Source organism: Macaca thibetana, chromosome 14 (genome assembly GCF_024542745.1).
Source record: "Macaca thibetana thibetana isolate TM-01 chromosome 14, ASM2454274v1, whole genome shotgun sequence".
NCBI lineage: Eukaryota > Metazoa > Chordata > Mammalia > Primates > Cercopithecidae > Macaca > Macaca thibetana.
In genome coordinates, this window is record NC_065591.1 from 11142451 (window position 1) to 11157803 (window position 15353).

Sequence of the window (15353 nt, forward strand, 5' to 3'; positions counted from 1 at the left end):
TGGAATAGATAAACATACTGTACTGTACGATGTGAGACCAGAGAATAGTGTTCCAAGAAAGGACCCAAAGGACACATTTACAAAACCATCAGGAAAACACTGGTGACATCGGTGGGCATCAGCATCACTTAGAAATTCAGTGGTGGCTTCTGAGCAGTCCACAGCTGATGACAGGAGAAGCAGTCACAGAGCTGAGTTACTCAAGATATATGGAGAAGTATGTTTCAACACATAACAGAGGCCAGATAGCATTGCTTAGCTGCCAAAAGCCAGAAATATGCAACTACCATAAAACTGGCAATGTTGCAGGGGTAGGTAGTCATGGGGAGTTCGATTCAGAGTTGTGGATACAATAGAGCATGGCATCCTTAGGGGAAAAATATGTGGATAGCCAAAAAGGATGCTACTACACATCTACAAAGAGAAAAAGGCAAGAATAGAGGAGGAAGAGGCAGCTAAGGGCCATCACCATAATACACAGTCAAAATCCTTCATTCGGCTCCCGGATCTGAGCCAACTTTTTAAATCTAGGCTCACTGCAACATCCTCCACCTCCAGGGTTCAAGGGACTCTCCGGCCTCAGTCTCTCTAGTAGCTGGGATTACAGGCACACGCCACCACGCCCAGCTAATTTTTGTGTTTTTAGTAGAGACGGGGTTTCGCCACATTGGCCAAGCTGGTCTCAAACTCCTGACCTCAAGTGATCTGAATGCCTTGGCCTCCCAAAGTGCTGGGATTACAGGCATGAGTCACCGCACCTGGCTGAACCAACTTTCACATCCAAAACTCAATTACTGAAGAGGTGCCCAAATCCCTAGGAAAGGATGCTAAAACTGTAATGGTTCCGCCAGTTCCTCCTAAACGGGAGTATGTCAACATATCACCTACTCAGACTATTGGGTAAAGGGAAATGCCTAAACACTTTGAGGATTTGGGGGACAAGATCTGAACTGACATTGAGACCTGGAAACCCAAAGCATCACCATGATCCCTGCATTAGACTGGGGACTTACAGGTGTCAGGCAGTAACTGAAGTCTTAGCCAAAACTTACTAGCTCATAGTAAGTCTGCTTGTCCATGGACCCATCACTAGTCATTTCCTCAGGTCCAAGTGTTTAAACGAGGGCTGGGCATGGGAGGCTGAGGCAGGAGAATTGTTTAAACCCAGGAGGTAGAGGTTGCAGTGAGCCGAGATTGCGCCACTGCACTCCAGCCTGGGTGACAGAGTGGGACTCTATCTCAAAACAAAACAAACAAACAAACAAACAAACAAAAATTAGCCAGGTGTGGTGGTGCACGCCTGTAGTCTCAGCTGCTTGGGAGGCTGAGGTCCAAGAATTGCTTGAACTCGGAAGGTGAAAGTTGCAGTGAGGCCAGATGGCACCACTGCAAGCCAGCACATTCCATCTCAAAAAAAAAAAAAAAAAAAAAAATTTAACAGGACTGATATACTTAGGAGTTGAAGTAATCACATTGGGTCCTTGGCCTAAGAGATAAGAGCTATCATACTGGGACAGACAAACCCCTCTAAAACCCCTCCCTCTCTTCAGCCATGATAGTAAATCAAAGCAGTATTACATCCTGGGGAGGGACAGAGATCAGTACCACCACTAAAGACAAAAAGGATGCATGGGTGTGGTGTCTATCACATCCATACCTAGAAATATATCTCCAGCCCACACACTGGGTAAGCTGCCAACTTTGACTCAAACTGTGAGTAGGAAATGGCTCTGCACCTAGACTAGGCTGCAATGTACACGGCCTTGCCACTTAAGCCATGCAACCCAGCAGATCCTGGGGGAGCCAAAGTATCAGTAGCGAAAAAAAAGATGCAGTGGAGAACTTATGGCAAGCTCCTACGGCAAAAGCACAATGCGAGTCCCTGAGATTCTGGAGCAAGACCAAGCTGTCCAAAGCAGGGAAGTAGGTGCCTTTTGAGAAACAGCGTCAAGGCTGTTACTGGAAAGCTTGACTATGAAGCATCCAGAACTGCCCCATTATGAATTGGGTCTTGTCAGACCTACCTAGTCACAAAGTCAGACAGACCCTTTAGTCAGACATTAAGATGGAAATGGTATATCCAGGATGAAGCTGAAAGCACAACCAGAAAACATTAGTACTCTGCATGAGCAGGTAGCCCAGACACCCGTGGTACCCACCACAGTTGTAAAAGTACCTCTTCCCTGGAAGACCACCTCAATGCCACACTCCTCCACAACCCAGGAAATTCTATGCTATTTCTTTTGGGCCAGGTACAGTGGCTCATGCCTGTTTCCCAGCAATTTGGTCACTTGAGCCCAGGAGTTGGAGACCAGCCTAGGCACCATAGTGAGGCACTGTCACACTCCAAAAAATTAAAGAATTAGCTGGGTGTGATGGCACATGCCTACAGTCCCAGCTACTCAGGAGGCTGAGGTGGGAGGATGCTCTGAGCCCAGGAGTTCAACGCTGCAGTGAGCTGTGATCACACACTGCATTCCAGCCTAGACGACAGAGTGAGATCCTGGTTCAAAAAGAAATTGAGGCCCAGTGTGGTGGCTCACACCTGTAATCCCAACACTTTGGGAGGCCGAGCCAGTCTGATCACTTGAGGTCAGGAGTTCGAGACCAGCCTGACCAACATGGTGAAGCCCTGTCTCTACTAAAAATACAAAAATCAAAAATCAGCCGGGAGTGGTGGTGGGCACCTGTAATCCCAGCTACCCAGGAGGCTGAGGCAAGAGAATTGCGTTAAGCTGGGAGGCAGAGGTTGCAGTGAGCTGAGATCAAGCCACTGCACTGCAGCCTGGGGAACAGAGCGAGACTCCATCTCAAAAAGAAATTGAGCCTTTTTTCCACTGTCATGTCTACCAGTTCCCTGCCAAGCACTGGTTATTTGCATATCCTTCCCCTCCATTAATTGAGGCAGTGCCTCTTGCTGCCAGGTGGGGGCAGTGTTGCCCCTTGAACAAACACTTTCCAGCCCTCGCTACTAGCAAAATCATTTGATAAGACAGTCAATGAATTGGCTGAGAAATGATCATTTGAAAATTTATAAAATTCCCAACATAAAAAGGCAAACTGAAAAAAACTTATGAAGGTAACTAATAAATGTATATTGAGTCCTATTTGTGAATTGTATTCTGCTAGACAATAGAGATAGCAGGATGATTTACCCACATTGAATCAAACCCCAAGGAGTTTATTGTGGGTGGGAAGGGGTAGATTAGGCTTGGGGGAGCAGTGGTGATAGGGAGGCAGGGCTTCTTTTTCCTGTACAGATGGGGGTTTCGTCTTACTATGTTGCCCAGGCTGGTCTCAAACCTCTGGCCTCAAGGGACCCTCTCACCTTGGCCTCCCAAAGTGCTGGGGTTACAGGTGTGAGCCATTGGCCGTTAGAAGCAGGGCTTTTTTTTTTTTTCCTTTTTTTTTTTTTTGAGACAGAGTCTCACTCTGTCGCCCAGGCTGGAGTTCAATGGGGTGATCTCAGCTCATCACAATCTCCACCTCCCGGGTTCAAGCAATTCTCATGCCTCAGCCTCCCAAGTAGTTGAGATTACAGGCACACTCCAACATGTCCAGCTAATTGTTGCATTTTCAGTAGAGACACAATTTCACCACATTGCCCAGGCTGGTCTTGAACTCCTGACCTCAAGTGATCTGCCCGCCTCGGCCTCCCAAAGTGCTGGAATTACGTGCCCGGTCTAGCAGCACTTCTTAATGGCTGTATTGATCAAGTTGGGCTATAGCTTAAAGACAATGGAGAGGCACTGAAGGATTGTGAGCGGAAGTGAGACCTGACCAGACTTTTTTTTTTTTTTTGAGAGAGAGGTTTCGCTCTTGTAGGCCAGGTTGGAGTGCAGTGGCTCGATCTCAGCTCACCGCAACCTCCGCCTTCCTCAAGTCATTCTCCTGCCTCAGCCTGCTGAGTAGCTGGGATTACAGGCATGCGCGACCATGCCTGGCTGATTGTGTATTTTTAGTAGAGACAAGGTTCCTCCATGTTGGTCCGGCTGGTCTCAAACTCCCAACCTCAAGTGATCCACCCACCTAGGCCTCCCAGCGTGAGCCATCCTGCCCGACAGACCAGAGTTTTTATTTGTAAAGATCACTCTGGCTACAATGTGGAGAATGAACTAGAAGGGAAGAAGCCAGAGCCAGGAAGTCAGACTAAGTCTGTTACCTACAGATTGCTTTGGGAGGCCAAGGCTGGAGAATCACCTGAGCCCAGGAGTTTGAGACCAGCCTGGGCAACACAGCAAGACCTCTGTCTATACAAAAAGTAAAATAAATTAGCTGGGCATAGTGGCCAGTGCCTGTACTCCCAGCTCAGCCCAGAGGATTGCTTGAGCCCAGGAGTTTGAGGTTACAGTGACCAAGAGTGAAACCCTCTTTTTTTTGAGACAGTGTCTCTATTTGTTGCACAATTAAAGCTCACTGCAGCCTTGAACCCCTGGGCTCAAGCAATCCTCCCTACCTCAGCCTCCCCCAGAACTGGGACTATACACATGCACCACCACACTCAGCTAATTTTTATTTTTGCAGAGACGGGTCTCCGTATGTTGTCCAGGCTGGTCTCAAACTCCTGGGCTCAAGCACGCTGCTTGCCTTGGCCCCCCAAAGTGCTGGGATTATGTGGGGGAAAGAAAAAAGAGATCAGACTGTTACTGTGTCTATGTAAAAAAGGAAGACATAAGAAATTCCATTTTGATCTGTACTAAGAAAAATTCTTCTGCCTTGAGATGCTATTAATCTGTAACCCTAGCCCCAACACTGTGCTCGCAGAAACATGTGCTGTATTGACTCAAGGTTTAATGGATTTAGGGCTGTGCAGGATGTGCTTTGTTAAAAATGTGTTTGCAGGCAGTATGCTTGGTAAAAGTCACCGCCATTCTCCAGTCTCCGGTCTCGAGTACCCAGGGACACAACGCACTGCGGAAGGCCACAGGGACTGCTGCCCAACAAAGCCTGGGTATTGTCCAAGGTTTCTCCCCACTGAGACAGCCTGAGATATGGCCTCGTGGGAAGGGAAAGACCTGACCGTCCCCCAGACACCCGTAAAGGGTCTGTGCTGAGGAGGATTAGTGAAAGAGGAAGGCTTCTTTGCAGTTGAGATAAAAGGAAGGCATCTATCTGTCTCCTGCTCATCCCTGGGCAATGGAATGTCTCGGTATAAAACCTGATCGTACGTTACATTCTATTTACTGAGATAGGAGAAAACTGCCTTATCGATGGAGGTTAGACATGCTGGCGGCAATACTGCTTTTTTTTTTTTTGAGAGGGAGTCTTGCCTTGTCACCCAGGCTGGAGTGCAGTGGTGCAATCTCAGTTCACTGCAAGCTCCGCCTCCCGGGTTCCCTCCATTCTCCTGCCTCAGCCTCCCAAGTAGCTGGGACTACAGGTGCGCGCCATCACATCCAGCTAATTTTTTTGTATTTTAGTAGAGACGGGGTTTCACCATGTTAGCCAGGATGGTCTCCATCTCCTGACCTCGTGATCCGCCCGTCTGGGCCTCCCAAAGTGCTGAGATTACAGTGCTGGGATTACAGGCGTGAGCCACCGTGCCTGGCCGACAATACTGCTCTTTACTGCACTGAGATGTTTGTGTAAAGTCAAACATAAATCTGGCCTACATGCACATGGAGGCACAGCACCTTTCCTTAAACTTATTTATGACAGAGTCCTTTGCTCACATGTTTTCCTGCTGACCCTCTCCCCACCATTACCCTATAGTCCTGCCACATCCCCCTCACCGAGATGGTAGAGATAGTGATCAATAAATGCTGAGGGAACTCAGAGACCGGTGCCGGTGCGGGTCCTCCTTATGCTGAGTGTCGGTCCCCTGGGCCCACTTTTCTTCCTCTATACTTTGTCTCTCTGTCTTATTTTCTCAGTCTCTCGTCCCACCTGATGAGAAATACCCACAGGTGTGGAGGGGCTGGCCCCCTTCAGGATTACAGGCGTGAGCCGCTCTACCTAGCCTACTTTTTTTTAAATGCCCTATTTTCTAGTAGATTCTATGTCACTACACAAGAGGTTGCAAACTCACAATGAGGGCCACCTTTGGCCCACAGGCATATTTCGGTTTTTTGTTTGTTTGTTTTTGAGACTCGCTCTTGTCCCCCAGGCTGGAGTGCAGTGGGGTGATCTTGGCTCACTGCAACTTCCACCTCCCGGGTTCAACCGCTTCTCCTGCCTCACCCTCCTAAGTAGCTGGGATTACAATCGCCCGCCACCGCACCCACACCACGCCCGGCTTATTTTTGTATTTTTAGTAGAGAAGGGGTTTCACCATGTTGGCCATGCTGGTCTCTAACTCCTGACCTCAGGTGATCCGCCCACTTCGGCCTCCCAAAGTGCTAGGATTACAGACATGAGCCACCGCGCCCGGCCAAAAAAATTTAAACTCAACATTTTTTTTTTTTTTTTTTTTTTTTTTTTTTTTTTTTTTTTTTTTGAGACGGAGTCTTGCTCTGTCCCCCAGGCTGGAGTGCAGTGGCCGGATCTCAGCTCACTGCAAGCTCCGCCTCCCGGGTTCAGGCCATTCTCCTACCTCAGCCTCCCGAGTAGCTGGGACTATAGGCGCCCGCCACCTCACCCGGCTAGTTTTTTGTATTTTTTAGTAGAGACGGGGTTTCACCGTTTTAGCCAGGATGGTCTCGATCTCCTGACCTCGTGATCCGCCCGTCTCGGCCTCCCAAAGTGCTAGGATTACAGACATGAGCCACCGCGCCCGGCCAAAAAAATTTAAACTCAACATTTTAAAGTGGGTAAATACACAATTCTGGACTTCTGGATTCTTTTGAAAACTATTTGATCACACAGAGACAATACTGTCACAAGGCAACAATCAGCTGGAGCTGTGAAAGGGCTGCCCAGTTCACCAGAGTCCCAACTCAGTTCATTTCACTTACCTACATTACTTAGCTGATTTCTGTATGTGAGTTGGAGACCCCTAACCCAAATCCCCTCTTTTCCACTTCCACTGCCGTTACACTTGCTAGTATTGAATCCTCTTGCCTAAACTACTATGGCAATCTAATTAATGACCTTGTCTCCATCTTATCCCCCAATGTCTTATCACTTTCCTACTTAAAAACTCTCCCTGGTTTTTTTTTTCTATCTATGATTCAAGTGATTTAGCTTTGCTCTCAAGGTCCCGCTTATGTGGCTTTCCCCAGGAAATACATTCCAGTTTTATATTCTAATACTCCCCTTTTGCCCATCTTTCATGAATTGTAGCCACACACTTCCTTCTTTTTCTTGCACCAAGCTTGTGCTCCAGTTGTTTCTTTAACTGGAATTCCCCTCCGGAGTCTTTCAACCCTTTCAGGCCCAGACACTCTATAAAGCATTTCCCAACTGCCATTCCCACTCACAACCTCCCCAGCCTTGTCTGTCTACTCTGGGCCATCTTGATTTTCCATAGTTTATCTGTCCCACTTTTTTTTTTTTTTTTTTTTTTTTTTGAGACAGGGTCTCACTCAGTCATCCAGGCTGGAGTGCAGTGCAGTGGCTTGATCACAACTCACTTACAGCCTCAAATTCCTGGGCTCAAGCAATCCTCCCACCTCAGCCTCCCAAGTATCTGAGGCTACAGGCATGCACCACCGCTCCTGGCTAATTTTTTCTATTTTTCTGTAGAGATGGGTATCGGTTTCTCACTATGTTGCTTAGGCTGGTCTTGAACTCTTGGGTTCAAGAGATCCTCCCACCTTGGCCTCCCAAAATGCTGAGCCAGGCCGGGTGTGGTGGCCTACGCCTGTAATCCCAGCACTTTGGGAGGCTGAGGCAGGAGGTCACCAGGTCAGCAGTTCGAGACCAGCCTGGCCAACGTGATGAAACCCCATCTCTCCTAAAAATACAAAAATTAGCGTGGCTTGATGATTGCGGGAGCCTGTAATCCCAGCTACTCAGGAGGCTGAGGAAGGAGAATCGCTTGAACCTGGGAGGCAGAGGTTGCAGTGAACCGACATCCCGCCACTGCACTCTGGGCGACAGAGCAGAACTCTGTCTCGGAAAAAAAAAAATGTTTATAAAGTGTGCTTGTACACGTAGATGTTTACCACGAACGACTGAACTAATGCTGTCCGGTCTCAGTAAAACAGTCTATAGCTGACTGCAACCATAGTGATCAGGCAGGAGTTGCAGCAGGCAGCACCGCGGGAGCCCTTTAAGGTTCCCCATCAATAAAGGGGGCTGTCATCCTACCTAGCTCTTGGGATTTTGATGGATTAATCGATTAATACAGTGTGCTTAAAACGGTGCTCCACAAATGTTAGCTAATGCTGGCCCGTAGTAGTCCAAGATCTAAAGAAAACGCACCAGAAGGCAGGACATAGGGGACCAGTTAGAAAAAAATCAGATCCTGTCTTCAGTGGAGCACTTACGCCCTGACTTACTTTCCCGAAATGGCTCCCCCAAAGGGGACCTCCTCCCGAGTTTAGCTCGGGATCCAGTACCTGAGTCATCCCCCGCGCTGAGACCCTGGACACCAGCCTCCGAATGTGAGCCCGGCAGCTGGCGGGGAATCGAAACGACGGCGGTCGAGGCTTCAGGAGGCTGTAGCTCCATGGAGGCGGATCCTGCACACAGGTTTCGGGTGTGTGGGGGCAAGGGGGAGCTCAGAACAGGGTTAGCGGGTAAGCAGTCGTGACCGTCAGTCCAGGATCCGCGTGAGGCAGTGATCTCACCGCTCCTGCCACATGCACTGGGTGAGAAAACTAAGCCGCAATGCGGTCGGTGAGGTTCCGTAGGACGCATGCGCGCCCTTTTCGCGCCGCAAGTTCAAGTAGCGCTTTGTCCACGCCCTCCTTCCCTGGAACTCTCTACCCACAACTCCCCGGGGTAGCATGCGGTCAACGTATGCGCGTGCGCTCGCCATAGCACCGCCCCCAAATCCCGTGGGCCTCTGCGGGATGGTATTTAATCGTCTCTCCGTGCCAATTTCGGTCTCATTGTTCTACTGCCGTTGGTAAGTGATTTCGTGAGATTTGTAGCTGTCAGTGTTTTGTGCTTTGTCCGTTTCTTTTATTTTGAACGATTGTGCGGACATCGCATAGCACGCGCTATGCCTTCTGTGTTGTAGCTGTCTAGCCAGGGTGACTGGCGGGTGAGGTCTTGTGGGTGGCCTCGAGACTTAAATTAAGTAGCAGCGGGGCTTTGTGAAGGACAAGATGGCGATGGCGGGCCGTGCGGGTCCCCTCCCTATGATGAGGACCTTTTCACAGACCTGTACTGAGCTCCGTGAGGATAAGTGACTCTGAGGAGATGGGCCCTGCAAGCCTCCTACTTAGCCGTCGGCTCAGAAGATAGCGTTTTCGAAATGCCCTGTGTTGACCTAATGTCTTCTTGGACTCTTGTCTGCAGGGTTTACGCGCACGTTGGAATCGAAGAGAGCTCTATGTTACAGTAAGTTCTTATGGCCATTTCTTAACCTCTGCTCTTTCGTTGAGTGTGTAGAAGTTGCTACGGGGATGATTTTACAAACTGAACTCTCTCTTTCTGATGGATTAGTGGAGAAAACAAAAATTCTGAGTAGCACTGTACTGTACGCAATAAATGTCAGGGACTTATTGATTTGTCTGAGGTGTTAGTGAAGGCTGTTATTTTTTCAGATGTTTAGCCCACAAGAGCTCACTGGTGAAGGAATGGGACAAGACCCATCTTTCTGCAAAGCCAGCGTTACAGTAATGTTCCAGGTAGGTGTACATGCTTTTATGCTCTTACAGAGGAGACCTTGCTAGATAACCACTCCGTGATGAACACAAAATGACAAGCATATGGCTGAACTTATAAGTGATGTCATCTTACTACTGAGAAGTGACAGCGAGGTCTTCAGGGGTCTTTGAATGACTATTTTTAGGTACATAAAATGCCTTCCTCTGTTGTCTACAGCATCTCATAATCTATCCTGAGGAATTCAGCTGCCTCCCAGGGTGAATACAGGTAATTATTCAAATTGGTGTATGTCATCTCTGTAAATGTTCACAAGAGAACAAGTGGCCGGCGGAAGCAATTTTGTTTTTTGGCGCCTTCCATCTTGTTCCTCTTGAGATAATTTTCTGGGAAGCGAGATCGCAACCCGGTACTACAGTTCTTGTAAGGGTGTGCTGTTATCCTCATCCATATATCGATCACTTTACTGTCAGATGATTTGAATTGATAAGCTGATGTTCTGTGAGGTACAAAAATTAATAGCATGTTAGAGTTCTGATGGCAGTTGTTGATTTTGAATAAGTTTCATTCCATCCTAATACCTTAAAATAACTAATTTGCTTTACTTTCCAGGTATTCCTCATGACAATCTGCCTCTATCTTACAGTACGTTGCTTTTTTAATTCTATGGGCCTATTATCTAATTGATAACTTAGCCATCTTGATGTTTGTTACCAAAGCCTGCTTAAACCATAAAGTTTTCTGGTTCCTCTTGTTCTCTGTAGTGATGTTTCCAGACCTCCCCTTTTTTCTCTTAGATAGATGCCCACTGATCTGCCCAGGGTCAGACTAATGCTTGTCAGTTGTAGGTTTCCACGGTTCAGCTCCAATGAGGAGGAAACATCCTGCCTCAGCCCTGTTCTAGCCTGGGAACCAGTAATTGTGAACCCACCAGGATTAACTGAAAAAGGGCATGAGAGCTTATTCCATAAGCTGTCTGAGGCATTTGGTTACCTTTTCTTAGCTTGTCCGCTAGCAACCGTAACTAAAATAGTTTTGGCTGTTTGGGATAATTAGCTAATTGATTGATTTTTTTTATTCAGGAGCAGCTTGTTGCCATATACCATTGAAAAACCTTCAGAGCTGAGAGGTTAGTTGATTTTTTTTTTTTTTTTTCTTTGCTCCTTACCGCTTATGCCACCAAGTAGACAGTTTCTATGATGAATCAAACTAGCTCACTATGACTGACAGTGAAAATACATGAACACCTGAGAAATTGGAGAATGCAGGGAGTGGGGGGTAACCATGTCTGAGGAATCTTTCACCCACAGTTTTGTTTTTCTCTAGGTGTTATTAACCAATAACCTCTTTGGCTCTAAGGTGAGTAATTTCACTGTATTCAATGCATCCAGCATATAGAGTAGAAAAAACTGCCTTTTTAGGCCTGTATATATGATGACTTACATGGAATCTCGTTCGGCTGATGACTTGCTGTTGAGACTCTGAAATCTGATTTTCTAAGAATGATGTGTGGGAACAACTTAATGCAGGATAGGAGAAGCACTACTGACTTGGTCTTCCTCCTTTCAGGGCCAGCACCTTCTCTCTAGCACTCGAGAGGAGTTTGAGGTAAGTGGCTTTGCAATAGCTGCCATCAATGGCTGCTATATACAATTTTCTGTGATTTTTGTGTGTGATAGCACTGTGGTCTGGGTGGATGTGTACAGATAGAACTGGCTTAACCCAAATCTTTGATCTCCTGGACCACCAAGTGATGATCACCTGCTCACCAGTGATGAGTTGAATACCGCCCCAGTCTGATCAATGTGACTGAAAGGTATTTTCTGAGCTGTGAGCCTGCCTTCCAGTGACAACTTCTAAAAATTACAAGTTATTTGAGGAGGCATTACAGCCAATAGGAAGTTCTTGGGCTAAGTAGTGTTTCCTCTAAAATGTGCCCTGAAACTTCTGCCAAGCAACAGATATAGTTGAGAGATTGTAAAATGTACTGTAGAATGAAAGTCTCTCAAGACTACATGATTTTTTCTTGATTTTGCAGGAAAACTAGGTGTTACTGTTCACTCCAGACTGCAGTTACAGGTGAGTAAACCTAAATGTAAGGTGGACTATGCTAAAAATTCCCAATGAAGAAACTTTCACACGTCTTACTCTCTGTCCTAGTCCCAGAGCCTGTAAAGGTGAACCCACTGGGACTGGCTGGGGGAAAAGAGGAAGATTTGTTCCAGAAGGAACTGTCTGAGGGATGACAAATATTTCTATACAAAGAAAGGGAGTAATCATCACTTGTTGAAAACATTGATTTTAATTTTTCCAGGTCTGAGTAAAGAACAAGGTGCATAAGAAATGGTAGGTATCTGTTTAAATATTTAACTGGTTTTATAATAGCAACCTTTTACTCTTAGGTTACATAGTGTTAACTATTGTGTACATTCATATTTTCCAATCCAATAAGAACTTTTGTTTTTCCTCTGCAGGAATCTGTCTTGGAGGACATCAGAAGGTGAATTTTCCAAGTCCTTGGATAACCTAGCTGTTGAAGTTACCACAGCATAATTTTAGTCGTCTTAATGGCGTGGCTGCTTTTTTTTTTTTCAAAGCTTTACTGTGAATCATGCCTTTGGGTGGGTCTACCTGGGCACAAGGAAGTGACCCCTTGAGAGTTTGCTATTTTTAACTGGGTTTTACCCAGCTTGCTTAGGCAGTCTGTCTAATGCTGCATTTCCTACTCCAAGGCAGCATTCAAGGAGCCTAATTTATCAGCACACTTTAGGGACTTTTTCCCTAGATGTACCTCACTGAAGGAATTTTAAATGAAAAGCTTGCTGGGTTTAGGGGGTCTTTTAGATGTACCTTAAAATGTTAGCAGACACAGATTAAGACACTGGGAGCCAATGAAACAGTTGAGGGTTTGCTGTGTGTTGATGTTTCTGTATTTTATCGTCCCCTTCCTGCAACATTATTTCTGTGGAATCTACCTGCCCTTTTGTTTTTTAGATACAAGGGCTTGGTTTTACTACCAAGGCTGCGCTCAAGGCCCCGGCTTTAAGAGATCCTCCCACCACAGATTTCCAAAGTGCTGGGATTGTAGGTGTGATTCTTGGCACCCAGACTTTGCTGCCTTTCTTACATGATCCAAGCCCAGAACCAAAACTCAGGCACTGCATAGATGGCCAGTTTGGCAAACTACTGACCTAGCTTGTTGCCAATTGTTGATTGAGCTTCCCATAACTCCATTTCTGTTCCTCTGTATATAGCCACCTTCTATTCCCATCATGAGCCTTTAGGTCTCCATTTGCATGTTGCAAATACTATGTGCCATGTAGGTAGCTCATTCAGGGCATTGCTCTAAACTACAAAAAAAGGTTCCCTTGAGGAGTGGCTGTCAATTTGTGTTGCTGTATTGGTTGTTGATGAAAATAATAAAATGATTGATTACATAGTCCTGTTTGTATGTGCCTCCTTAGCACCAGTGTGTAAATTTCCATGGGAAACTGGCTTCCTCTCATGTTCCCTCAAGTCCCTGGAACTGGAAGGGACACCTGACAGGGTCTGCCTGCTAGGCAGTATGTTAAATGACTAACCTGATCTGAGCAGAGCATCCATCTTGGTGTGCACAATACCATTACATTGGAGCTTTTTTTAAAGTTTCCCTCTTGCCTAGTCCTAGGGTGCAGTGACATGATCACAAGCTCACTACAAATTCAAGCTTTTGGGCTCAAGCAAACCTTCACTTTAACCAGCAGGTGGAGTCTTGTTCTTGTCACCCAGGCTGGAATGTGGTGGCATGATCTCAGATCACTGCAACTTCCACCACCTAGGTTCAAGCCATTCTCCCTGCCTCAGCCTCCTGCGTAGCTGGGACTACAGGCGTGTGCCACCACACCCAGCTAATTTTTAGTAATTTTAGTAGAGATGGGGCTTCATCGTGTTAACCAGGATGTTCTCGATCTCCTGACCTCAGGATCCTCCCACCTCGGCCTCCCAAAGTGGTGGGATTATAGGTGGGAGCCACCGCACCTAGCCAAATAATCTATGCTTTTTATTTATTTTGAGACGGAGTTTCACTCTTATTGCCCAGGCTGGAGTGCAATAGCGGCATCTCCCCACTGCAACCTCTGCCTCGGCTTCAAGCGATTCTCTTGCCTTAGCCTCCTAAGTAGCTGGGATTACAGGCATGTGCCACCGCGCCCAGCTAATTTGTGTGTGTGTGTGTGTGTGTGTGTGTGTATATATATATATACTTTTTTTTTTTTTTAGTAGAGACGGGATTTCTACATGTTGGTCAGGCTGATCTCAAACTCGTGACCTCAGGTGATCCGCCTGCCTCGGCCTCCTAAAGTGCTGGGATTACAGGCGTGAGCCACCGCACCTGGCCAAATCTCGCTTTTCAATTCGCCTTGAGGAAGAAGGGAAAGCACAAGGACAGTGCCAACCTGTGGATACTGTGGGGGTAAAGTTGTGTATGGTTAGTCAGCAGCTCTCAATTTTTTCAGACAGTCTCACTCTGTCAGCCAGGCTGTGGTACAGTTGTGCAATCACAGCTCATTGCAGCCTAAACTTCCTGGGCTGCAGGGATTCTCCCACCTCAGCCTCCCAAATAGCTGGGACTACAGGTGCACACCACCACGCCCAGCTAATTTTGTATTTTTGGTAGAGTACAGACAGTTTCACCATGTTACCTAGGCTGGTCTTGAACTGAGCTCAAGCAGTCCACCCCATTCTGTCTCCCAAAGCACTGGGATTACAGACATCTGCACTTGGCTGCTTTTCTTTCTTTTTTTTTTTTTTTTTTTTAAGCCATCAGGTATTTAAGCCGGTTCTCAATCTTTTTAACCAGGCAGCCCCCAAACCAGAATATTTTTGGAGAGATTTCTTCAGTGTTTTGGGAACTTTTTTTTTTTTTTTTTTAGAAGCTCTTTGTCACCCAGGCTGGAGTGTAGTAGTGTCATCATGTCTCAACATAGCCTCAAGCTCCTGGGCTCAAGCGATCCGACACCTCAGTTTCCCGAGTAGCTAGGACTATAGGGACATGCCTATTATGCCCAGGTAATTTTAATTTTTTGTAGAGATAGTCTCACTATGTTGCCCAAGTTGGTCTCGAACTGGGCTCAAGTGATCCCATTGCCCAGTGTCTCAAAGTGTTGCGATTACAGGCATGAGCCACTGCACCCTGCATCCCTCAAAAGAGCAATTTTTTAAATCTTCCCTGAACTTGGAGACTCCAACCTGCATTGACAGGTAGCCCCCCATCGGGTGATTCTGTTATAAGCCGTCAGATAATGACTACCCTTATATTTCTCAGAGTGTTTGGGAGAATGGATACCAACTAGTGATAAGTTATGGGATTTCTAACCGTTTTTATTTATTTGTATTTTTCTTTTCTTTTTCTTTTTTTTTTTTTTTTTTTTTTGAGACGGAGTCTCGCTCTGTCGCCCAGGCTGGAGTGCAGTGGCCGGATCTCAGCTCACTGCAAGCTCCGCCTCCCGGGTTCACGCCATTCTCCGGCCTCAGCCTCCCGAGTAGCTGGGACTACAAGTGCCCGCCACCTCGCCCAGTTAGTTTTTTTTTGTATTTTTTTTAGTAGAGACGGGGTTTCACCGTGTTAGCCAGGATGGTCTCGATCTCCTGACCTCGTGATCCACCCGTCTCGGCCTCCCAAAGTGCTGGGATTACAGGCTTGAGCCACCGCGCCCGGC

At 46.8% G+C, this 15353-nt stretch overlaps 1 protein-coding gene, 1 long non-coding RNA gene and 8 other non-coding genes across 11 annotated transcripts in view; 9 read left to right on the forward strand and 1 right to left on the reverse strand.

Moving 5' to 3' along the window:
• SLC3A2 (solute carrier family 3 member 2) overlaps window positions 1-8813 on the reverse strand; it is a 30681-nt gene extending 21868 nt beyond the window's left edge. The window contains exon 1 of one of the 2 annotated variants that reach the window (XM_050756900.1): window positions 8442-8813. In XM_050756900.1, coding sequence (XP_050612857.1) covers window positions 8442-8742 — 301 coding nt within the window. In that variant the 5' untranslated portion in view covers window positions 8743-8813. The remainder of the gene's footprint in view (window positions 1-8441) is intronic. The other variant, XM_050756901.1, reaches the window with a different exon arrangement.
• Window positions 8814-8932: 119 nt separating this feature from the next.
• Window positions 8933-13096, forward strand: LOC126935542 (uncharacterized). The gene is made up of 9 exons (XR_007719252.1): window positions 8933-9390; window positions 9597-9680; window positions 9877-9927; window positions 10270-10302; window positions 10740-10786; window positions 10984-11016; window positions 11227-11736; window positions 11972-12003; window positions 12132-13096. It is a non-coding gene; the product is annotated as an uncharacterized LOC126935542 (long non-coding RNA).
• On the forward strand, window positions 9448-9521 carry LOC126936693 (small nucleolar RNA SNORD26). The gene has a single exon (XR_007719514.1). It is a non-coding gene; the product is annotated as a small nucleolar RNA SNORD26 (small nucleolar RNA).
• LOC126936692 (small nucleolar RNA SNORD27) lies at window positions 9732-9803 on the forward strand. Its single transcript, XR_007719513.1, has one exon. It is a non-coding gene; the product is annotated as a small nucleolar RNA SNORD27 (small nucleolar RNA).
• LOC126936691 (small nucleolar RNA SNORD28) lies at window positions 10126-10200 on the forward strand. Its single transcript, XR_007719512.1, has one exon. It is a non-coding gene; the product is annotated as a small nucleolar RNA SNORD28 (small nucleolar RNA).
• LOC126936699 (small nucleolar RNA SNORD22) lies at window positions 10521-10642 on the forward strand. The gene has a single exon (XR_007719519.1). It is a non-coding gene; the product is annotated as a small nucleolar RNA SNORD22 (small nucleolar RNA).
• On the forward strand, window positions 10849-10913 carry LOC126936690 (small nucleolar RNA SNORD29). The gene has a single exon (XR_007719511.1). It is a non-coding gene; the product is annotated as a small nucleolar RNA SNORD29 (small nucleolar RNA).
• On the forward strand, window positions 11085-11154 carry LOC126936694 (small nucleolar RNA SNORD30). Its single transcript, XR_007719515.1, has one exon. It is a non-coding gene; the product is annotated as a small nucleolar RNA SNORD30 (small nucleolar RNA).
• LOC126936695 (small nucleolar RNA SNORD31) lies at window positions 11422-11490 on the forward strand. The gene has a single exon (XR_007719516.1). It is a non-coding gene; the product is annotated as a small nucleolar RNA SNORD31 (small nucleolar RNA).
• LOC126936698 (small nucleolar RNA SNORD22) lies at window positions 11776-11901 on the forward strand. The gene has a single exon (XR_007719518.1). It is a non-coding gene; the product is annotated as a small nucleolar RNA SNORD22 (small nucleolar RNA).
• Window positions 13097-15353: the final 2257 nt, after the last annotated feature.